Source organism: Podarcis tiliguerta (genome assembly GCF_965153285.1).
Source record: "Podarcis tiliguerta genome assembly, chromosome: 3".
Taxonomy (NCBI): Eukaryota; Metazoa; Chordata; class Lepidosauria; order Squamata; family Lacertidae; genus Podarcis; species Podarcis tiliguerta.
In genome coordinates, this window is record NC_139536.1 from 81,180,120 (window position 1) to 81,205,242 (window position 25,123).

General features: G+C 41.4%; 2 protein-coding genes and 1 long non-coding RNA gene across 8 annotated transcripts in view; 2 read left to right on the forward strand and 1 right to left on the reverse strand.

Moving 5' to 3' along the window:
* The first annotated feature begins 447 nt into the window (after positions 1-447).
* Positions 448-9,184, forward strand: LOC310673189 (uncharacterized protein). Its single transcript, XM_083431220.1, has 5 exons — positions 448-710; positions 2,732-2,867; positions 3,841-3,915; positions 6,067-6,117; positions 9,145-9,184. The coding sequence occupies exons 1-5, from the start codon at positions 459-461 to the stop codon at positions 9,153-9,155; spliced, it is 525 nt and encodes a 174-aa protein (XP_083287346.1). The 5' UTR covers positions 448-458; the 3' UTR covers positions 9,156-9,184.
* An 8,064-nt stretch (positions 9,185-17,248) lies between these two features.
* On the reverse strand, positions 17,249-20,060 carry LOC310673215. Its single transcript, XR_014508915.1, has 2 exons — positions 19,927-20,060; positions 17,249-17,424 (listed from the first exon to the last, which is right to left on the reverse strand). It is a non-coding gene; the product is annotated as an uncharacterized lncRNA (long non-coding RNA).
* A 1,057-nt stretch (positions 20,061-21,117) lies between these two features.
* FILIP1 (filamin A interacting protein 1) overlaps positions 21,118-25,123 on the forward strand; it is a 78,382-nt gene continuing 74,376 nt past the window's right edge. For 2 of the 6 annotated variants that reach the window (XM_083431136.1, XM_083431139.1), the window contains exon 1: positions 21,118-21,595. The gene's annotated coding sequence lies outside the window, so the exon portion shown is untranslated. The remainder of the gene's footprint in view (positions 21,596-25,123) is intronic. The other 4 variants (XM_083431135.1, XM_083431138.1, XM_083431140.1 and 1 more) reach the window with 3 other exon arrangements.

Consider the following 25,123-nt stretch of genomic DNA (forward strand, 5'->3'; position numbering starts at 1 on the left):
TAAATACAAAGTATCAAAATGACATTCTTGAATTTTACTGGATAGAATAGTGTCTTACTCAACAGTTATTATGTGCTATAGTTGAAAGTGCGGAAACATCTGCCCAATTTTGGAGTACATAGCTCTAATTACTCCAATTAGTTTATACGAGAATTAAGGCTGCCTGATCTGCTAGTTCTGCAGTACCATGATTCTATGGTCAGGGAGATTGTTTCCTCCCTGCTAGCAGAGGAGCACTTGTTGTTGTTTAGTCGTTTAGTCGTGTCCGACTCTTCATGACCCCATGGACCAGAGCATGCCAGGCACTTCTGTCTTCCACTGCCTCCCGCAGTTTGGTCAAACTCATGCGGGTAGCTTCGCGAACACTATCCAACTATCTTGTCCTCTGTTGTCCCCTTCTCCTTGTGCCCTCCATCTTTCCCAACATCAGGGTCTTTTCCAGGGAGTCTTCTCTTCTCATGAGATGGCCAAAGTATTGGAGCCTCAGCCTCAGGATCTGTCCTTCCAGTGAGCACTCAGGGCTGATTTCCTTAAGAATGGAGAGGTTTGATCTTCTTGCAGTCCATGGGACTCTCAAGAGTCTCCTCCAGCACCATAATTCAAAAGCATCAATTCTTCGGCGATCAGCCTTCTTTATGATCCAGCTTTCACTTCCATACATCACTACTGGGAAAACCATAGCTTTTACTATACGGACCTTTGTCGGCAAGGTGATGTCTCTGCTTTTTAAGATGCCGTCTATATTTGTCATTGCTTTTCTCCCAAGAAGCAGGCGTCTTTTAATTTCGTGGCTGCTGTCACCATCTGCAGTGATCATGGAGCCCAAGAAAGTAAAATCTCTCACTGCCTCCATTTCTTCCCCTTCTATTTACCAGGAGGTGGTGGGACCAGTTGAGTGGGGCACTTACGCTTCACCAAAAAAGAGGATGTTGCTTGTGTAACTTTGCATATGCTAACAAAATAGCTATAATTTAAATATAGTGAAAACAGAGAGCTGAGTGCCAGCTTCAAGGCCACTGCTCTTTCTTATCCTTAATCCTGGCTTGGACTGGACAGTCATTCAAATAAGGCTTGTTTTATATAAAAGGTAAAAAAGGTAAAGGACCCCTGGACGGCTAAATCTAGTCAAAGGCGACTAAAGTATACGGTCACCCTACTCTTCACCCAGAGTTTTAAAGGCCACATGTGTTTATACGTCTGAAGCATATTCCTGTTTAGTCTGTTAAATTACAATCCTAAACCTAGTTACCTGGGAGTAAGCCACGCCGAATTTGTATGCATTTATCAGAAGACATGTCTAGGATTGTACTGTTAGAGGCCTGTCTCTCTTCCACAGATACTGAAATATGAAAGAATAAGCCTTTCTATAAATTTGCTTTCTCTTTGGACAGTCATCCCTAGTGCTACTGAAAGTTTAGGTCTTTGCAAGTTTGTCTTCAAAAGCAGCCCCACATAGAGCACAGTGCAGTAATAACCCAGGAAGTTAATGAACCAAAGATCAGTATGCCAGAGTCTAACCTGGCCAGAAAGGACAGAGCCTCTGCACAAAGAGCAGGTGGAAGAAGGTCTTCTAGTACCAACGTTCAGTTTTTGGCATCTCCAGGTAGTGTTGTGGGAAAGAAACGTGTTTGAAACCCTGAAGAGCCCCTGCCAGTCAATGTGGACAATGCACACCCAGATGGATGGACAAATGCTTCCATTCAAGTCATCTGGGTTTCATTTTGTATATCCCTTCCTTGGAGCACGCTAAAAGTAATAATAATAATAATGCTGCAACATAGGTATGCACACATTCACACATATTTATGCACCTCTAAAATGCAGGACGAGTAAATATTTGTTAAAGGATAATGTTACTCCTCCAAGATTTATTCAGTAATGGTCTTTTAGGCACCATTCCAGTATCCAGCTGTAAGATTCTTTCCCCATGAGAACAGAAATCCAGCTTTCCACTTACCTGTTTACCAAGTATTTCTCAAAAGTATCATTGAGTGTGGTTGGGTGCTGCAAATGCTTCTAATGCAGCCATTGATAAAGGATCCATGGCAATGAATAAATCTGACAAATTTTGCAGTGCAGTTCTCCAGCCAAGTAGTGTGTACAAGTTGAACATAAAAATCCATGTATTAGTGGCAATAACATACCAAAATGCATCATATTAGGGGAAGGTGCTTTGAAAAAATGTGTGCATTAGGATAAATTTGCAGGGAAATGTTATTGCATTTTCTTGAAGACTTTCAAAAATCACAAACTGATATAGAAATGTGAGGAACTGGACTTTAGAAACTGAGAAACTGAGAGGAACCAAAACTGACACCCACTTATTTCTAGCACGTACACCACACCTTGGTGAACTGAGACAAACGGAATGTACTTTGTTCTCTATAAATGATCTCAGGAATGTGTAAAATCATTGTGCTACATTTTTGTCTTGATTAAATGCCAAATTGCAATAGCAACTACTTTGAAGCGGTGCTCAAAGTGAGAGAGAGAAAAGAATAGTTAGACCACACTCAGTTATGTCCACCTGAAAAGAAATGGGTGTTAAGGTACACCCCATCCCACCCCACTGAACAAAATCTGCCCTTTTTCCTTTATGCGGTATCCAAGAGCCCATATAGAGTCCTGAAGTGGGTTCCCTATTGGTAGGAGAAAATAACAGAGGCCAACCAGAGAATATTGAAAAACAAAGCAGCTATTAAGCCTGATCTTTATTAAACTGTTGCAACAGGGTGCTCCCTGCACACACAGGAGAGAGGAGGAGAACCCAGAACAAAGGTGTGCCAGCCCTTATGTAGACTTTTCAAATTGCCCCCCCTCAAACTCCAGACCACCCCCAGAAACATCATACAAACATCGCAGAAGGGGTGAGTCAAAATGGTTTCAGGACTGTCTTCCTGTACTGTTTCAGACATGTGGTTTATGTATTTATGTACGTGTATGCCTTGTGCATTTAGTTTAGTCTGAGACCTTAAATTCTTATAACATAGCACTGTTTTGAACAAGAAGTGATTAGGGATTATGTTTTTTTGTTTAGGTGGGGGATGGTCAGTTAATAGCCTGTGGGTTGGATCTGGCCTTGAAGGCAATGTTTACCTTACCCACAGCGGCCATACCAACTTTTAGTCAATGTGTAGTAAAAAAGAGGTTTATTACTATTTCCCTCCGAAGGAAAGTTTGTTTTCCAAGTTGTAAGGAGCAGAATGTGTGACGTTATGCTTGAACACCTAATTGTGCAACACTTTCTGCAATAGCTTTAGCAGGGGGCCACTTTGTCTGGCATAATACACTCCTGACATGCATGCAGACCATTTGGAGAACAGAGTGGTCCTCAGGGGCATGAAAGTTGTCCATATGCTGCTGTTGGAGGCTAAGGATGCTTAGCCTAAACTCTACACAGAGGTGCCTCCTGACCCAACAAGAGTCAGAATATGTGTTCAAGCCATACTTCCAAGTACAGCATCTTCACCCTGCTGTGTTTCTAACTGAAATAAGCTTCTTTATTTGGAACGTAGCTGACTGGCAAATTGTGCCCCAGAAGATGACAACATTGTGCCTGCTGTGATATCAGTGGCAGAGCCTCGTCACTGCCCATCCCTGCTCATTTCCACCAAGGGTTTATTGGCAACATATAAATGCCTCCCTGAAATCCAATAACAGGGTATGTTTGGGGGTTGGGAGAGAATCTGTTAAAAAAACACCAACCAGGCAAATTATACTACCTCTGGAATAATCAAGTGGGCTGTTGTCATTTATCATGATGCTCTCATCCAGTGATGCTGCTGCCTCTTCTCAGAATAATTACCTTACAATGTGATTAATCCTCTTTTATGTGTGAAGGGCCAGTTATCAAAGTAGCCATGAAAGATATTTGGGAGAAGACAAAAGAGCTGGAAATTCGTGCATCCTTTAGAGGTAACCCGTTTATGCATTGATTCTTTAAATTCTGGTTTTAAACTTGATTGTAAGTTTCTTGGAGACCCCCTGCCCTGTGCTAGGTGACAAAGAAATAAAATTAATAAATAGTGTGTGTGTGTGTGAGAGAGAGAGAGAGAGAGAGATTGGCATTCAGCCTGACATATCCAGGCAGGGTTGGGAATGTCCTTTAATCTGAAACCCTGGAGAGCTGCTACCATTCAGTAGACAGTAATTAACTAGAGGGACCTATGGCCTGACTTGGCATAAGGCAACTTTCTATGTTCCTAATATGCTTTCCTTTTTTATTTTAAGGGACAGGCTAGGTTTCAGCATGCATGGCCAATATTCAGGGATTGTTTACAGACTGTGATAAACATCACTGAGCTTGTGAAACTTTTTAAAGCTTAATTTTCTGTGCCCACGAGCTGGCTGAATGTAGCTTCCCTGTTAAAGAGGAGATGATTGATCTGAGAAAACCTATATCCCAACCTTTCCAGTGTAAAAAATAAATGATGGTTTACGACAAATTTAAATTTTCAAAATAATTTATAACTGTTATTTTGCTATGCTTATTTATTGGTTCTGGACTGATGAGGAATACAGTAATGAATGAAATAATATTAGAGCAGCTAGCTTAATTGAACAAAGGATATCTAGGGGCGCTATTGAGCATTTTCCAGCTCCAAGATGAACAGAGTGGTAAGCTAGCTAGAAATAAAAATGATTTCCCCCCCAGTATTATTTTCATGCTGTAATTATTTTGTTCTCTTTTTGACAAACATGTCCTACTTAAACTACAGTGTTTTTGTCCATGGTCACTAAACGGATTGTGCTCGTTTACTTATTTATTATGCCGGGCTGTTGGTATAATTCCTCCAGGATGTCTGAATCAAAAACATATGGTGGGTAAATGTTTGTGCGGACCAAAGGTGCCCAGCTCAGTCTCCCTACCTGTTGAACTTTCTTAATTGAGCACAAACCTCTGTTTTGATAAGCCAGTAAGGTTTAGTGGTCAGAGCAATTAAACTAGGATCTGTAAGGATTCAAATCCTGAATCAGCCATGAAGCTCACTGGGTAACATTGGACCAGTCAGTGTCTTGCACCAGTCACAGCCTAACCTACCTCATAGGGTTGTTTTGAGGAGAAACTGGTTTTGGGAAGACTTGACTTCTTTGGAGGAATTATGAGATATAATTCCATTTATTTATATAAAAGCTTTTCTAAATGGCTTCCTATTTTAATATCTCTATGTGGTATACAAAAACACAACATAAAAACAATTTTAACAGTACTGTAGAAACAGGAATTCAGTAATAAAAAGGTTGACTTGCAGGTCAGGAAATCCTGGGCAAAAAGATATGTCATTACAAGCAGGTAGCTAATGGATGGTGCTTCTTCATGTATGGCAGAGCGAAGGGCATTCCAGAACGCAGGGACAATGGTGGAAAATGGTATTTTTAGGTCGCCGCCCTATGATAGTTCTGTAGGATGTGGTGCCATGAGTAAAACTTCCCAAGATGATCTATGTAAGTGATCTTTCGGGTCTACACAGGCAGAGGCAGGTGGTTCCTTAGGTTACATGGTCCTGAGATGTTCAAGGATTTTATTCATCAGTAATAAGAATTTGAACAGGGGCTGGTAGCTATTTGGCAGCCATTGAAAATGTAATGATAAAAGAATAAACCTAACAAATCATTGGCATTGTATTAGAATCATATGCAGCTAGATGCTTGTTCTCATATCTGTTCTGTTTTCTGCACTGAAAATTCCTTAATACTGTGTGTATCCATCTGTCTTACTGTTTCCAAGGTTTTCATGATAAAAAGCTTAATAAACATATCAAGAATGTTTTAATTATGTGAAACATTTATTCAGTGCACATTTTACGCCTTCTGTTAAGAGCAGTGCTTTATTTGCTGTTTTCAGAATTCAGTATAAGATAAAATTATGCATAGTTTGGATGCAGACAGTACAGCCCACTCTTAAAGAGAATAAAAGAATTCTTTCAGACTCACAGACCAGTTGATAAACATCCGAAATGCTAGTACTTTTGTGTTTACTGCAGTGTGTTAACATATCCTTCAGAATTTGACTATAATTACATTTCAGATGGATTGACTGTATAAATTTTACTTCATTTGACTCAGGATTCACTAAGAATGCCAGGACAGTTTTGGAAGAATATCACTATAGCTCTGGTAAGAAACTTTCATTCAGCCATTTCTGAGTAAAGATACTATTCAGTATGACAATATTATCTTTGAGATTTAAGCTTTACGCCATTGCTATAAAGTAACAGTATTTAATGCCTTGGGTTTTATGTAATGGCATTGATAGTTCATTTGCACATACTTTGCTTTCATTGCAGTACTAGTGTTGAATAAACTTCCGATTCTAAAAATGCATATTGCTTCCTACATTTCAGAAAGCACTTTAGCAAGGTGTAGCAAAATAAGAGTTAAATTGTTTAGTTACAGGAGTAAACAAATCTTTGTGTTGTCACATTTCTTACAACATGAAGAAAGAGCCATGGATATGAAAGAGGAAGCTTATGTAAGGGCTGCAGTTACTTCTGACAATAACTGTTCCTATTTTGAAAACAAACTAACAAAAATATGTTAGTTTGCACAAACCAATATGTGCAAATTGAGTATTCACTTTAAATTCTAGGGTAGGGTTGTCAAATTTCAAAAAGTAAAAATCTGGACACAAAAGTTTGGCCAAAGTTGTTGAGTTGCTTTGCAGGGGTGGGGGCAAAGTTCTGGAGCGAAATCTCAAAAAAGAAGAAGTTTTTGAGCTATTTTTAAATGAAAATCACCAAACTCTACACTACCAACATGGGCTGCCATATGTCCAGATTTTCTTGGACATTCTGGCAATTTCCATCTGGACACTGTTTACAAGGGCTGCATACTGCCTATGTCCAGGAAATTCTGAGCCTATAGCAACCCTATCCTAAGATCTAATTTCTATGCTCTAAGGATTGTTCCGCATGCTATCAAATTACAGGAATGCAATTTCTGGTATTGATGTGGGTGGCGAGAGACAGAACTCACTAGAGATAATTGGCCAAAGATGCACAGCAAGGCTCAAGGACCTGTGTATTCTTGGATAATTTTGTGCTTTGAAAAGGACACTTAAAAGTATTTGCTGTGACTTAGCTTTTATATGCATCATAACAGAAAGAGGGGTGAGTATGGAGAATAGCCACGCATTGTCTGAAGCACAACAGGATGAGGAAGCCACAATGAGATCTCATGTCTTGTTCCCATGCCCTCTTCCTGGCTAATCCACTGTGGCACAGTAGCTTTGTATAAAATTACTGGGCTGCACCTGGCGATGCTGGCTGCTGATGGTGAACCTGTGCTGTGTCACTGCAACACGCTCACTGGGAACAATATCCGCCTGGAGCAGCGTTACTTGTGTCCTGTTCTGAACACCTACTTGGTAATGAAAACAAGGGGCAAGCCATCATCCCAAACAACATCCTTACCACTTGAGTGGCTCAAGCTTCAGTCCATCTTTGATAGCTTGATCACCACAAGCTGTAATAATGGAGACTCAAGGCATCAGGTTGGAAAGGGGGGGGGGTAGCTTTGATGTGCAGGACATAAATCTTATTTGTTCATTTTATAAAAAAAAATAATTGCAGGTGCTATTGGTGCTAGAGATGGGAAGCACATTTAAAAAAAAATGCTTTAAATAGCTGGAGGATAACTGGACTGAGAAGTATACAGCTTATTTTGCCTTTAAAAAAAAATAACCCTAGAGCTTCTTTAAGAAATGAGGAATCAGGGTTTTTCTCTCTCTGGTTAGTGATAATTATGCAGAAAACCTGTATAAGCAGTTTAACTAGAGCCTAAGATATTTTTAAAAATACACATACTTAGATTGTGGGTGGTGACATGATGCCATCATACAACTTCCAGCCCTGGAAAATCTTATGTGTGTTTCCACCCTATTAGGCTTTCTGGAATCTGTTATTTGGCCCAAATGCAGCACACTCCAAAGCTGTGTTGCTGTATTTATTTCTGTGAAACCTATGCTCAAGATTCCATTTCGGGTCTGTTAGATGATATTATACTTGTTCTAATCCAGGCTTCCTCAAACTCGGCCCTCCAGAAGTTTTTGGCCTGCAACTCCCATGACCCCTAGCTAGCTGGACCAGTGGTCAGGGATGATGGGAATTGTAGTCTCAAAACATCTGGAGGGCCAGGTTTGAGGAAGCCTGTTCTAATCCCAAACAGTCCCCGGTTAGGCGCTTTCTAACATTCCTGGGTCCATGCGACATATATGAACATGTTCATGGCTGGCATCAAAGGTTGGCATGGCTGAGTATGTCCCAGGGGGCTCACATCCCAACATGGGGGTCACTGACAAGAACGCCACCAGACCTGTTCCTTCTCTGTTGCCACCAGCTTGTTTAACCATCTGTCTCTCTCTCTCTCTGGTCCAAACATTGGTGAGGGATGAGAACGTGGGGAGGAGATGCCATTGTCTGTGTGCTCATTGGCTGTCTGCCTGGCAAGCCAGGAAGCAGGTGATAGCAGTGATGAGGAAGAAGAGAAGCAGCTGGTTATAATGGTGGTGAGGAAGTAGACTCAATGAGGGAGAGCAGCTAATGAAAGGTGTCCTGCCCAAAGGCATTCGAAACAAAGAATGTGCCATGTAGAACAAACTGATGTTATTATTTCCATCAATATCATAATGCCACCACATTTGGAATACTGTGTACAGTTCTGGTTGCTATATGCTAATATAGATGGTGGCTCAAAAAAAACTTTAAAACAACTTTGGCTGCCTTTACCATATCCTAGATGTAGAAAAGATCCAGAAAAGGGCAACTAAAAGGTTACAACATTTGGGACTTTTCAGTTTAGAGAAAAAGCGAGTGGTGATATGATAGAAGTTTACAAAATTATTGAGAAAGTGGATAGAGAACTGTTCTTCTCCCTCTTGCATTACACTAGAACCCATGGACATCCAGTGAACTGAATGCTGCAAGATTCAGGGCAGATAAAAGAAAGTTCATGCAGCACATAGTTAAACCATGGAACTCGCTCCCACAGGGTTGACTGCCAACCTAGATGGCTTTTAAAGAACACTAGCGAGGGCTATCAATGGCTCCTAGGCATGATGGCTATGCTCTGCCTCCACAGCTGGAGGCAGCTATGCTGGAAACCACAGGAGACGAGAGTGCTCTTGTGCTTGAATTCTGCTTGCAGCTTTCCCATAGACATCTGGTTGGCCACTGTGAGAACAGGATGATGGACTTGATGGGCCATTGGCCTGATCTGGCCTACTCTTGCTGTGTTCTTGTGTTCTTAGTGCTGCAGCCTACTTCAGAAGTCACGTGGCCTTAGCCTCAGAACAAGATTCTATTTTGAACTGGGAAGCAAAACCTGCAACATATTAATAAATATATGTATTGTATGTAGCCTACCAGGTACTTGTCAACCTCTTATTTTGGTGGGGTTGGGGAGCAGGCCCCAGCAAGCAGCAAAACATGGGTGTTTATCAAGACTCTGATGATGCATCAGCATAGCTTAACCTAAATCTACCTCACAGGATTATTGTGAGGATGAAATGAGGGTGAGGAGAACAATGTCCACAACTTTGAGCTCCTTAAAGGAAAGGTGTGGTGTAAATGTAAAAAATAACACAACCATTTATGGCTAGTGGACTATGTTCAATTTATAGATTACAAGGTGTACAGCTGCATAGAAGGTTCACTTCTATGAATTGGTGTTTTGTCCACAGATATAATGTATCCATAATTGTGAATACTAACAAAAATTAAAGTGTATGCAAAAATTTAATGAAGAACATTTGACTGAGAATCCCCCCTCCCCCCAAAAATATACAAATTTCAGCAGTTTGGGTCCTATTTTAAAGTGGGAAATTCTGATAGCACAGTAAACAACTTAAAATGTTAGTTTAATAATAGTTTGTTATAAGGAATGACAAATCATTGTTGCTTAATCTAATCTTTCTTATGCTTAAATCTTGCGCATGGTTATCTGGTGGTAAGCACAACCAAACACAGCACGACTCGTTTCCAAGTCACCCTCCATAAGATTGCACATTAAATGAACACATTTCAACAGAGCACCACGAGGTGGCATTGTTTTGTAAGCTTTGGATGCTGGTAAAGGAAAGTCTTAACAAGAATTTTCATATCCCCAAATGTATAGTTGTACTGCAGCCGATCCATATGGAGTGAGCACAATTAATGGAAATTAATGGGATTAGAAGAAGAAATCAATGGGATTTGCAGCCCAGTCCTAATCATGTTTACTGAGAAGTCCCACTGGATGCAGCTAATAATACCTAGGATTGCAGCAGCAGCAGTGGAGATGGAAACAAAAGGAAGCAATTCAATTAGCAATAGTAATTAGAATTCACTAAAATTTAATGGGGAGGGGGTAGTGTCTTCTTAACCTCAATTTGACAAGTGGACATAATTTCCTCTTCACTCAAGTGGCAGACCCACAAAACAGTTACTTTGGACACAAAATAAAAGTTGCACATTGCTATTTCCAAATGACAGAGAAGTCTTAGTGAAAGGAAGGCTACAAAGTCCATGCCAGGGGTAGCCAACATGGTACCTTTCAGATGTTGCTGGACTCCAGTTCCCACCAGCCCCAGTCAATATGGCCAATAGCCACGAATGATGAGAGTTGTAGTCCAACAACATCTTGGAAGCTTGCTGGGTACACCCCTGGTCTATGAGATAGATCATGACCTGGGGGAATGAACACAAATCCTCCTGATGCGCAGTTGCTAATTTTAGCTTTTCAAAATGCAACATGTGAGGTAATGGTATGAAATCTGGCATAAACAGGACTAGGTGGTGACTCAATAAACATTCCAGAGATAACCAGGGCTGTTTTATGGCTTTCTGGCATTCTGCACTGCGGTGCTGATCCTTATTTACATTGGCTTTGATTGATGCAAGAGAGACAGCGGAGTTAATTTATGTCAGCTGACCCAAGTTTAAGATCAAGCCACAGGACTTAATTTGAAAAGTTGGGAAAGGAATTTCAATTTGCAAGTGACATCATATGTAATCTTTGAAATACTAGTTATAACTTTAGGTTATTTTTGCAACCCACTGATCATGTATTATTTGGTATAGGGGAGCACAGCCAATTTTTAAACTGGGGATTAGTTATCTGACTGGAATTTATAAAAGTATCTGGCATTCCTCCACGATCTCCCACAGATTGTTTTCCCCATGGAGGCATGATTTTCCTCCAGACGACTCTGGGGACAGCGCAAAAGACGGTTACTGTCAGTTAGCTCTTGCACGTTATATATTTCCCACATGTAAAAATACTGGCAGTAATTTGGTTGGCCTTAATGAAAGAACAAAAATGCTCTGATGGGAGTTTAACACTCATGGAACATCTTATATTGTAAACTTTCCTGTGATCCTCGCATGAAGGGCAGTATAGAAATAATAATAATAATAATAATAATAATAATAATAATAATAATAATGGGAGTCTGACTCCCTGCCAGGCTTTGGCTGGGCTCCAAGGTAGGCCACAACTGCGGGTCCAGTTCTAAGCAAACAAATGAGAGTTGAAAAGAGTCATGTAACATGGCTGAGGACTATGGCTGAAGACTAGGTGGGGTCAGATTCTGAAGCATGCATTCTAGGCAGGCAAGGCAGCGAGAGCAGTGGCTCAGACAGAGGAACTAAGCCTGTAGCTGTAGTTATATGGAGTCAGCCAGGAGCAGTAGTTATGAAAAGGCGACTATTGGTTCCTAACAGAGGCGCCATATTCTGAAGTACATTGAGGGAGCCCGATGCAAATTCACACAACATCCAGACATCACTCTGCTTCCGACTCTGCATTCAGCCTCAACAATGGGGGGGGGGGGCATAAAAAAAAGATTGAGGGGGCCCAGAGAGCCTTTGTCCCCTGGAGCAACTGCCTATGGTTCCTAAAAAAAAACACCCCAAGTTTCATATAGCCATACATCATATAGATAGGGTATCACATCACCATATTTTTCTGCTACTCTCAAAAAGTACCCATTATCCCACGCATACCAATACCCTGTAATCCTCTCCAAACCTTGAACATTTCAAACACAGTTTACAAAAGTTTGATCCTTGTCAGAGAAATATTACTGATTTTTAGTATCATCAATGGTAAATTATGACGCACTGCATCTTTCAGTATGTAAAGAAAACTCGCTTTGCAGGAGTGACTTATAGGAAAGACTTACTTAGGAACAAAAATGTGTTCTTACTAGACTACAGAAATTAGATAACTTGGCAGGAGAATTTTGAATGGTCTCAGGAGTAGACTACTTTACACTGGTGCTTGGCAATGAATTCAACAAGTGTTGAAATAGGATTGAAGCTTCAACATCTCATCTCTCTGTGGTATGTGTCAGCTAGTTAGGAGAGCCCAAGGAACTGAAGGTGAAAATACAACTGTTTCAGTCACATAGTAAACAAGTAACAAAAAATAGGAAGTGTGGAGTGAAGTGATGTGTTGAACAATTCTAGCTGTAAAAACCACAAAGGTTGCTAGTACTGTGCTAGCAGAAGTGAAACTGAACTGTTCCTCCTATGGAGAGGATCACATTGCCAGCCCAGCTGGAGAAGTTAATCCATGTTCGAACCCTTTCCTTGAGCTTTTGGGCATGTTTGCAACATTCCTGATCTCATAAATAGAATCATAGAATAGAATAGAATCATAGAATCATAGAGTTGGAAGAGACCACAAGGGCCATCGAGTCCAACCCCCTGCCAAGCAGGAAACACCATCAGAGCACTCCTGACATATGGTTGTCAAGCCTCTGCTTAAAGACCTCCAAAGAAGAAGACTCCACCACACTCCTTGGCATTTGCCCTCTCCTTGGCTCTTCTCAGCTCTTATCCTCCCTCAGGTGTGGATAAAGATAGCCTACACCCACACAATACATTTAAAGCACTCTTATACCACTGTCAACAGCTAAGGCTTCCTCCAATGAATCCTGGGAACTAGTTTGTAAAGGGTGCTGGGAGTGATTAGGGGAACCTTAACTGACTATGTGTCCCAGGATTCTTTGGGAGAAGCCATGACTTTTAATGTGGTATAATACTGTTTTTGGTGAATGATAAGAATGTGACCTCAGAAACCTATTGGTTATTGGACTCCACTTGGCTTGAGCCTAACACCTTTGTTGCTCTTTAGCATGAATATCTAAATAGTTGCTTTATGTTATTTTTCTTGAACGATTCCCTCATAGCTCATTTCGTAATCTGAGTCATTAATCTGTCTTTTCTTCATTATGTTTTATTTTACTCATGGTGCATGGGAAACTGTTATTTATGGTATATTCTCCGGGTTTATTGAGCCTGTACAGTGAGTGGGTTGATGTGTGCGGTTTTTTGCTTAATTTATTTTGGATCCAAATTCTATGAAGCTGCACACAGAGAACTCCTCAAAGGGCTTCAGGTGTAAAAGAGCTGACTGAACCTCTTTTTAAAATCGTGTCTCATCTAGTGTAATAAGTAAAATGTTCTGCTCATATCTATAAAATAATAAAACTTTTTAATATATCAACTTGTTCTCTTGGGGGCTGTTGGTTAAAAGGCAGCAAGCTGATATTGCATTGATGAGAAATATTAGATACGAGCAATAAAATAAATATATTACTCATAACACTAAGCTGTTCCCGAGTGGATTTTATAGATGTGAACATGATTCATCATTTTAGACAAATATCATTCAGAAGCTTCTAAAATAGGATCTAATCCCAGAGGCAACAATAACCTAAACTGCAGGTAAAACCATTATTAGAAGCCAAGCAAAAACATGTCAAACTTTTGAGTTACCTTGATAACGCTAGTACTACTCCCAAACTAACATCAGTTCAACACACCTTAGTGTGTTCTCAAGCTGCTTCTGCCAGATGGAAATGTTTTGGCTGCTACCACTTCCAGCAAGCTCCAATCTTCAGGTTGTTTTCTTTCTTTCTTAATATTCTCAAACTGCAAATAGTTAAGGTCTCATCTAAACAGATATAGTCTACAAGTTCCAGTGAACTAGGCTGCATACTTCAGCCCTAACCAAGATCTGAGTGTTGTAAATTGGAAAGGGGAAATACTGGTCTTTTTACATCAAAACATCTACTTAAGTCACACAACACACACACACACACCTCAGTATTTAGATATTTTAAAATCATTTACAGGCATCAAGCAAAAATGAAACCAATGTCAGCTTAGGTAATTTTGACTTTAAAAATGATTTTAAAATAATAATTTTAAAACCACATGTGCAGAACCATATATCAGCCGTTGAATAATGGTTGCTTTCCTAAATCTGGACTATTCTACAATCCTTAAAACTATTTGTGATAGCGTAATCCTGCTGAGGTCTGTTTCTTAACAGCACCAGAGTATACTGTGAGTAATTTATAGCTACCAATCTCCCTTCACACTTTCCACATAATCTTTTGTTTATTGGGGCACCAGTTTCCTGTGTTGCTACACAGGAAGAACTGCAGGAATTAGAAATTAGCCAATTGTCCATTTCGAATTGTTAATGCAGCTAACGAAACTGTGCCTGGAACGAAGATTTCAGTGAAAGAGATTTCAACATGCGTTCAATTCTCCCCACTGAAATCAATGGGACTTAAATAATGATCTCGCCTGCATTGTTTTAGACAACATTGCCGGAAATGAAATATACAGTGCTCTACATGATATCATACTTTTTTCCATTACTGTGCTGATAGAAAAGCATTCTATGTTAAATGGCCTCCATCTAGTCTAGAGATAATTGAGTTTTTGTCCTGTTGTTGATTGTAGTGAAACAGGAACTTGATTTTGCCTGGACTGTGGCTCAGTATGTATGCCTTACTCCATTATTATACCGCTGCAGCTATGACCACCATGACCACTGTTCTAGCTATTTCATATATATTAGATATCAAAAGTATGCTAGGAACTGTACTAAAAACATACATTATTAATGCCCTGCTCCAGGGCACTTACAATTAAAGCAGGGTTGGCCAACATGATGCCCTTTAGATGCTATGAATAAGAATACCCATCATCCCTAAGCATTGGGCAGCCTAGCTACGGCTGATGGGAGGCAGTCTAGTTCTTGCATACCAGGTATACTCATTCTCAGTGCTTTTTTCTGGGGGGACGCAGGGGTACACATACCCCTAAACATTTTGTGAATCTAAGTTTGGCCTCATTGACGGGCAGTATTTCAATATGAGTAGGAAAATAAGAGTACCCCTAAACATTTTTTAAGAAAAAAAGCACTGCTCATTCTTACATTACTCCATGAACTCCATAAAGAACAGCCTGTTGGGATGTTATATTTCTACATGTGCCTTGATTTTCTTCAATAAATCTATGTATGAGAGCTTTGTTGAGTTTTGTTGAATACTATCTAGACTGAGAGGGACGCGGGTGGCGCTGTGGGTTAAAGCCTCAGTGCCTAGGGCTTGCCGATGGAAAGGTCGGCGGTTCGAATCCCTGCGGTGGGGTGCGCTCCCACTGTTCGGTCCCAGCGCCTGCCAACCTAGCAGTTCGAAAGCACCTCTGGGTGCAAGTAGATAAATAGGGACCGCTTACTAGCGGGAAGGTAAACGGTGTTTCCGTGTGCGGCTCTGGCTCGCCAGAGCAGCGATGTCACGCTGGCCACGTGACCCGGAAGTGTCTTCGGACAGCGCTGGCCCTTGGCCTCTTTGAGTGAGATGGGCGCACAACCCTAGAGTCTGTCAAGACTGGCCCGTACGGGCAGGGGTACCTTTACCTTTATCTAGACTGAGAGAGAAGTCTCAGGACGGAATACACCATGTTGCCTACACCCTATGAACAAGATGATTGTTTGGACAATTGCTTACCTCATAGTCATAAATTGGAGAAAAGATAGCACAGCAAATAAGTTTAGGCAAAGGTCTCACATAACACTGTTTGGATTGTGTCACCCTCATTGATTTGGCTAACCCCAATGTGCCATTGGATGAGTAGGCATAGGAAGGATATCGTGTAGGCTTGTTGGTGTCAAATGCTCTATATTTCTATACCTGATACCCATACACCCCAAAACTGGTGGCTACAGCCCCTTTTGCTCAGAGGGACGTGGCTTTTGCTTAGAGGGATGCTAACTATTGCTCGGGAGTGTGGTTTATCATCCGCACCTGGCAGAGGATAGGGAAGGGGATAAATTAAATGAGTTTGCACTTTACTGTGAATCAAGGCTTTTTTTCATCTGGAACTCACTGGAACTCAGTTCTGGCACCTCTCAGGTGTGTGCCATTGCCATTATAAGAGAACAAGGGAGGTGTTCTTGGTGAGTTCCAGCACCTCTTTTTCTAGAAAAATTGCACTGAAGTGAACCTACCTAATCTGTGCTCAGACACAAACATGGGCGTAGCCAGGATTTTTGTTCGGGGGGGGGCATTTTCTTAGGGGGGCAGAACCTGAGTTAGCTATGTATTTTTATTGTATTTTATTGCTCCCCCTTGGCTATGCCCATGGACACAAACCAAAATGCAACTATGGGTTTATCCACACTTACCTTTCCTCTGGACCCGGGTGGCGCTGTGGGTAAAAGCCTCAGCGCCTAGGACTTGCCAATTGAAAGGTCGGCGGTTCGAATCCCCGCGGCGGGGTGCGCTCCCATTGCTCGGTCCCAGCGCCTGCCAACCTAGCAGTTCAAAAGCACCCCCGGGTGCAAGTAGATAAATAGGGACCACTTACTGGCGGGAAGGTAAACAGCGTTTCCGTGTGCTGCGCTGGCTCGCAGCTTGTCACGCTGGCCACGTGACCCGGAAGTGTCTGTGGACAGCGCTGGCTCCTGGCCTATAGAGTGAGATGAGCGCACAACCCTAGAGTCTGGCAAGACTGGCCCGTACGGGCAGGGGTACCTTTACCTTTACCTTACCTTTCCTCTGTGCTTTCCATGTACGGTCTGCACTTTAAAGTTCCATGTTTAAAGCTCTATTTTTTGCCTCAAAGCTTTTCACCATGAAAACCTAAATTGGAGCAAACAGCAAATCCATGGATAACCTGAATTGCCATTTGTTGCACTTCAGCTTTAAAGAGCAGGTTTTCATGGGGAACACTCCAGGATGAAAAACAGAACGCTGGGACATTGAGCTTTAAAGCGTGGACCTGTGTTTGTTAAGCATGGGGCAAAAGGTAAATGTGGATAAGCTCAAACTTTCAAAATGTGCACTTCTCCAAATTTTGCAATGCAGCTCTCCACCCAAAAGATGTAATGGGGGAAGTGCACAGAAAATGCATGATATGGTGGAGAATTGCTTGCAGAATTATTAGGATGAATGTACATGAAAATGTAAGTTTTGTGCAGACCTTTAATAAAATCACAAACTCATGTGGAAATGGGTTGAACTGAAGATCGAGGAAACGAGAAACCAAGAGAAATAAAAATGGTCAGATTTATCCATCCTTATTTGAGGGCTGTGATTTCTGAAGGAGTCAGCATTCTGCACAGCAGTATACATGGGGTTTCCTTGGGGGGAAAAGCCCTGATGAATAAACATTCACAAACTATTGTAATATATAGATAGATAATTTGAGGATCTTTACAATTTTATAACATGCAGATAGAAATATGTGTTGAGAAACCAGATAAAGGAGCTGAGGGAAGTCGGAGGGTGGGGTGGGAGGTTGGGTTTTCTGTTTAGGGGGGAGGGGGAGGGAAAAAATGGAGGGGGTAAACAATGTGGATTTTTGTTTAAACTACCGTGGTACCTCAGGTTACATACGCTTCAGGTTACAGACTCCGCTAACCCAGAAATAGTGCTTCAGGTTAAGAACTTTGCTTCAGGATGAGAACAGAAATTGTGCTCCGGTGGTGTGGCGGCAGCAGGAGGCCCCATTAGCTAAAGTGGTGCTTCAGGTTAAGAACAGTTTCAGATTAAGTACGGATCTCCAGAACGAATTAAGTACTTAACCTGAGGTACTACTGTATTGTGTTGAAATTTCTAATAAAAAAAAAGAAGAAAAAAAAAGCCCTGAAATTTTTGTTTGCACAGAATTCAGCAGCCCATCTATTGCTATTTCTTAAATAAGTAAACAAATACCTGTACAAAATAGATTTTGCTCCCAAGCATAATCTAAAAGCCATTCTTCTCTGTTCCCCTTTAGAACCTTGCACTGGCATCTGCTGACTGCACTGCCTTTGAACAATTCAGTTTTGTCAGTGGATATCAAGATATTCATGTCACAGCCAGGTCATAAGTAATTATAGATTAGGAATGAGGATAGTCAATGAATAACAGAAGCAAATGGAGGGACAGTGCACCAAATATGTTCCCTTTTGAGCAGTCCTGTTCGTCTACAGATATTGAACCGTGTTTCATACAAAACTTTAAGAGCAGCCTAAATTTTCAGCCCTTGCCAAGCGCTGCAGTACCGCAGCATGAGGTAACCCGAGTGCGATCATAACAACATACCTTCTGAGGTAAAGGACATTGGCACCAAGCTATTTATTTCTCATCTCCCATTGAAATATTCGTAGCTAAGCCTATGGCTGCCGTCCACAAAATATTTAATCTGAGTAGCCCGTGCATTTGGAGGGGCACCTGTCCCAGAATGAGTCAGTTGTGGTTTGCAGTATTTTAGACAATCTCTCTGCTAGTAGTGATTTATTCAAGACTAACCTTATCATTGGACAAAGCAAGGAGGCTAATTATGAGGCAGCATGTTATAAGAGGCAGCTGTTTTGTTTCAGTGGCAGATGGAAGGGACATTCTTTTCCCAGAAACAGCAGGATGTGAAAGGTAAATGGAAGATCAGATCACATTAAGGATTTGAAGAAGGACTATCATCATGTATTTCAGAAAATAACCTAGGGGGTGTTTAGCCTAGAGAAGAGGAAACGAAGAGGGAGAACAACACAATAGAGGTCTTCCAATACAGGAGATTGGGAGTGAGGGGCTTGCGTTCTCTGTTGCTCCAGAGGTTGGAAGAAAAAGGAAAGATTTCAGCTCAGCATTAGAGAAATGTTCCAAGAGTAAGGGCTGCTCAACAATGAAATAGACTTGGGTGGTGGTGGACTCTCCTTCCTGAGAGGCATTTAAGCTGAGTCTTGGCAGATATCTGTAGTGGTATCCTTCACTACAGATCCTGCACTGGGCAGTGGGCTGGAATACTAAATGATCTGCAACTATGTAATTCTTTGTTCTTTTCCAATAAAAAAGTCTCTCTCTGTCAACAAGGTCCATCAAGGCAAAGGCAACTGCCAGGACTGAGCTGTAGGTTGGAAGCTATGAAGCAGAAGTTGCATCACAGAGTCAGATGTAGGAAACCTTGGCTTAGGCATTGGGCGTGTATCCCTCTCAGCCCCCTGCTGGGGATCTGAGGCTAGACAGGGTCAGGAATTCAGGGGCACTGCAAAATGTGTGTTCACACAGCTGAGGGGAGTACTATGACCCACCACTGTGCGCTTGTAGCCAGAGACTCCCCTCAAGACCCCTTTAACGGGTAACCCTGATATCGCTGCCACAGAAGGGGCGAGTCACCGCATCACCCGCTCACTGGATATTGGACTAATGGATTCCACCCAAAGCCTAAAAACACCAAAGTTGTGACAATTGCTACAGGGAAAGCAAAACCCGCAAAGCAGGGGAAATTCCTTCCCAGCTCTGGAAAACAGCAGCCATCGTCCTACCGTAGCAACACCCATGAACCTAGAAAGGAAACAGTTAGCCTGAAAGAAAAGATGCAAGTACAGGGGGGAGGGCTGTGTGTGTGTGTGTGATGCCACGGCTGTAACGGATAGGGATACACCAGTTTAAAAATGGGTTCTGGCAGGAATCCAGACAAAAGACTCCACAGCAACCATCGGGGGCGGAAACCTCGCCCACCATTTGACCTGGTGAGTGGATATTCCAGTGCATGGAAAGCTGACAAGTCTTGGTAAGACCCTTTCTCCCTGAGATTTAATTTTTCCATGTGGAGAGAACCTGAGGCAGCAGGTAGGGAGATTCATTCATTCATAAGCCCCTACCTTGTCCCAAGTGGTACACAGCATTGTTCTAGTATTATTTCAGTTAGGGCAGCTGTTAAGAATCTGTAGCCCTTCAGATGATATTGGATTGCAACCGACATCAGCCCCATCTGGCATGGACAATGGGCCTGGGATGATGGGAGGTGTAATCTTAACAACATCTAGAGCAGCATTTCCCAACCTTGGGCCTCCAGCTGTTTTTGGACTACAACTCCCATAATCCTCAGCTAGCAAGACCAGTGGTCAGGGATGATGGGAATTGTAGTTCGAAAACAGCTGGAGGCCCAAGGTTGGGAAACGCTGATCTAGAGGGCCACTATGGCCTCACCTCTGGGCTAAGGCTTGTTCACCCAATCAAGATTTAGATGTTATTACCTTAGGTTATCCTCCTTAGGATAGCATCTCCTTCTAGCTAAATGGATAAGTAATTCCCAGGCAGAACAAAAGACTGTGCTGATTTTCTTGGGTCATTCACTGTTCGTTGCAAATGTTCTGTGCAAATATGACCCCCAACCACCAGAGCTAAAAAAAAAAACACACCCTGCAGTTTGTTTACGGGATCACTTTATCGCAGGCTGAAAGTAAGCCGAGTCAAGAACTGGTTCTGCCAAGGGTGCTGTCTCTCCCTAAGCTCACCCTGACCTGCGCTTCACCCTTCGAATGTAAACAAACCAAGGATTGAAGTTGATTCACTGCGCTGTATCCCAGGATAGTTGATTCTGTAAACAGGATGCTAGAATGCCAAAGTGCCTAATGTGAGCCTTGTTAGCATTCCATACACCAAAACAGTTTAAATTGCTTCAAAATTGGCGACAGATTACTTAAAAGGTCCTTGTTTGTGATAGCTTTCTAATAAATACTGTTGGCTTTTCACATGACGATTTTCCTGTAAATGTTTTTTTTTATTAAAAAAACCAAAAAATCTCAAAATAATTTTTAAAATGACATTGACCTGCTGACCCTTCGCCACAATTCTTTTTTTGAGGAATAAAAGGAATTACACACCCTGTTTGTGTTTGATCATGTTTATAGTGACGGGAAGACTCTTCCTGCAAAAAGTGAGGTTCCTTCATATGTACGGTACATACTGAGCTAGCTATAGAGTGCAGTTCTATATCCACTGATAACTCAGCAGCTGAGGAACTCGGCAAAGCCTGCTTCAAACTTCTCAGCTGTTGACAGGCTTGACTTGCTGAGAACACTGGTTAAATATAGCACGAACGAGCTCAGCTCAACAAAGTCATTGCTCTCTGAACAGTGTGCGAGGAGACCAGGAGAGGGGAAATGCAATCTCAGAACTTGACTGCCAAAGCTTAGCACCACAGAGCAACAGTTGTGGGTGGGGGCAAAACAACAGCAAGAGAGGCTTTCAGACAAAAGCCTGGGGGGGGGAGAAACATAACTGAGAGGCTGTACCTCCTGTTTCTTCTGCGTGGTATTTCTCTTAACAGGAACTACGTTCCTCTTCTGCTCTCTTCCCTATTTCCTGCAATACTTCAGTCACTGATAGATCTAGAAAGATAAGCGAGGGGAAGCTTCAGTCTCTGTGTTCTTCAGGGCCTGATTAATACCTTCAGTCTTGGTCATGCAAGCTAGATTCCTGAAGCCTTCCAAGAGCACAGTGTCTTTGTAAAAGGAAGGCAACTCGGTCTTCTCTTCCACTTGGCAGGTAAGACTGAATTGACTTCTCCAGTGGAGTTTTTCATTGAGAATGATTGTTTTTGCTTCTTGTTTGTGAATGTTCCCTTGTTTCTTGTTTTTGTGTGTGTGTGCCTTCTGTGCTTAACATTCTGCTTAATGTGGAAAGTTGAGAAGAGAGACACTCTCTTTACAAAAAAAAAAAAGACAGAAGATAAAAAGACTGTCTTTTTTTGCTTTTATCAGTACAGGAAACTTGTCACGTTCTTTTACGCTATCTGTCAAACTAGCAAGGCTAATAGCAACATTCTAAAACCATAATAGGACAGGAGATGGGATATGGAGGCATGGAATATAACAAAGGCATCAGCTATGTTTGTGTAAGCACATGCTGTCAGAAGGCACATTAAGATTGGGGTTTTATTTTAAGAAGACTGGCTGGGGCTAGTATCACAACAGCTATAAAACCTAGTAATGAAGACTGGCTGGTCAGCAGGATGAAGTAGGCATGCTGTGATATTCTGAATTAATTGTGAGGCTCTTGTCTGATGCTTTCTAGCTCACCTACCTATTTTTCGCAAGCCTTAAGTGCTTTTGTACACCTGGTACATTTTGTTCTGCCCTTTTGACAATAGTCCCAAGTCCTGCTGCTGCTATCAAGAATATCTATCTTATTAAATCACAGTCCGAATGTTTACTCTGTGTGAATAACTCCATGAGCATTCATAAACAGGATATTTTTGGACATAACAATGTCAGGATCTATTTAGGTATAAATATATCTTTACAGAGAACTGACCATTCAAAATGTTACCACGTTGCTAGAACACACATTCTATTTTTTACTATGACAAAAAATAATCCAGTTATAAAAACATTTACTTCCAGAGTACATGGAACTTACTTCCATGCAACTGATAGTACTCTGTAAAAATATGTTTATCATATTTTATTTTGTGTTTTTGCATTTTATCTTCTTTTTGTAAACCACACTGAAAACTTAGTTGAAGCATATAAACCCTGGAAATAAGTAATGGAGCAATTGTGTTTAAGAACCGCAACTTGATAGGATTGTATACCCATATGACCACACCTATCTATTAACTGCCTAAAACCAGCTAACAACAGAAAAATCAGGCAAACGAATAAATGCAAGAATAATTCATAACTTGTTGGAAAGTGTTGACATTTACCTGAAATACTTCCTGTTTCTTAAAAAAGATTTTTCTAGTAATAAAAGAATGCAGTAACAGAATTTTCTGTTGTGTGCCCAATGCAGATCATTTGCTCAGTCTAAGAATATGATAATTTGTTGCTTTATTTAACTATCTAAAGAAATAAAATGACAATCTGATATTTCAATCATTAACACATCTAGTCTGAATTACATCCCAGCAATTAAATGACATCTTAGTGCCATGATCCTAAATTCACTTACTGGGAAGTTTCCAATAAGTGGACTTAGGATCATGACACTAAGTTACAGTGCAAAAGTGGTTATTTTTGCTTATGGGTATAAATTATGGCTGATAACGTAACTGCTAAGAAAACAGTGAGAGAAATGAAACAGTAAGAATGAGACACAGATCCAAAGAGTCATGAGAAAAGTACTGTGCATTATTTATTTTTCAAAGATGTATCAATTGAATATTTAGAACCCAGATGATCTACAGTGCCTATTCATGATCTTAGTTTCTCTTCTTGTCAGTATGTTTAGGAATGCAGCTGTCTATCTCTTTCTTCTAGTGCATGCCTTAGGCCTGCCCTAATAGGAACTATGACACACCTACTCCCAACCCAATAAATAATCAACTTCCACCCTACAGCGCCAGGAACAAAACTTTCATCCATCCATATAGAACAGGTCAGCCATGTATCTATTCCTTAAAGAATACTGGCTAGCACCTGCAAGGGAAACTTTTTCTTTTCAATGCTGCTTTTTTGTGTGAATGCATTTCTCTGCAAAAGAGCTGTTTTAATTGTAAAAATTGAAATACCATAAATGTGCCTTAGAAGCTGATTGTGGGAAAAGACAGCCTTTCCTCATCAGCATGTTTCCATCGGGAGGAGCATAGAAAGAGGATGATGTCAAGGAGGTTTAACAAACTGAAGGACACCCGTCCTCTTTCTATGCATCTCCTGTACTCCTATGGAGCTTGTAAAAGGATTTCCTAATGAAAGCTCAACAACTTTGATTTCCTAAAAAAAGCTTAACTTTGGCTCCCCCCCCCCAAATCCTGGCTACGCCCATGCTAGCAAATATCAACCGTGAAGGCTGTCATGAGAGGAGTCCCTTAGTATAACTCTTTGAATGTAAATCACTATAATTAGCAGCATTCTTGTTATTATTATTTTTAGGTGTGTAATGGCTGCTCGCTAAACACAATAAATCAAACTGAACTGAGCTGAATTGACTAGCAGACCCACAAAGTTTCATGTAAAGAAAGCAGCAAGGTCTTATCCTCTTTATGATAATAAAAAGAGGGGGGGGGAGTTAGTGAAGCGCCATAAACGAAGAGCTTTGCGGAGTTAACCTTCTCACTTTGTGGGAGGGATCGTTTGTTTCCCCTTGTCACAGCAAATAGCTTAATGTGTGCTGGCATTTTTGATGGCTTCATCTTAATATTTTCCAAACAGGAGTCTGTCTGAATAAAATTCACCAGCTGATACGTGTAAGGAGCAAAACAGTGTAATGACCTAGTCACCTCTGTATGTTCCCTTCCCCTCCTTTCTAAAGTGGGCACACAGGCTAAAATTACCCTTCTAAACAGGTGCCCACAAAGGGACTCTGGGGTTTTCCTATCAAATCTGTGAAATATGGAACATGGACTTTACAGCAGCTGGGCCACATGGATTGTTAATAGCTGGACTGTTTTTGATGTAGATTTTCATCCCAGGAAAATATATTGACCTAAGCACATGTTCTTTCCTCCTCCCTCCTCCTTCTAACACCCCCTGAACCAGTTTTGGGGGGCAAACAGCAGGAGGCGAGTGGGGAAACCCCACTGCCCTATGTGGAAATCCTTGTGTGGGCTCTGCTAGTGGGACTCGTTATTTGAATCTTTCTCACAGCCATCATGGCTAGTCACCATTGATAGTCTTACCCCTCATGAATTTGTCTAATCCTCTTTTAAAGACGTCCCAGCTAGGGGCCATTACTCATCTCATGGGATAAAATTCCGTTGTTAAGCTACATGCTAGGTGATGAACTATTTCCTTTTGCCTGTCGTGAATCTTCTGATATCCTGCTTCGTTGAATGGCCCTGAGTTCTGCCTCAAAAACTTTTCCCTATCCACTTTTTCTACATCATGCATGATTTTTAAAGTAAACTTATTCAAATGGCCTGGATGAACCTGGTGCAAAAATGGACACAAGGATGGCAGCAGCCAAGCTTATCTCAGAAGGCTATTATTCCTTATCTGGGGTGCCACTACTAAAAAGGTCTTCTCCCTTAAGGGGTTGACTGCCTCTCTTCATCTGGTGGGGCACCCAGAACAGGCCCCAGAACAGTTTTAGCTAGAAGGTGATATTTCAGGTAGTCTGGTCCCAAACTGCTTC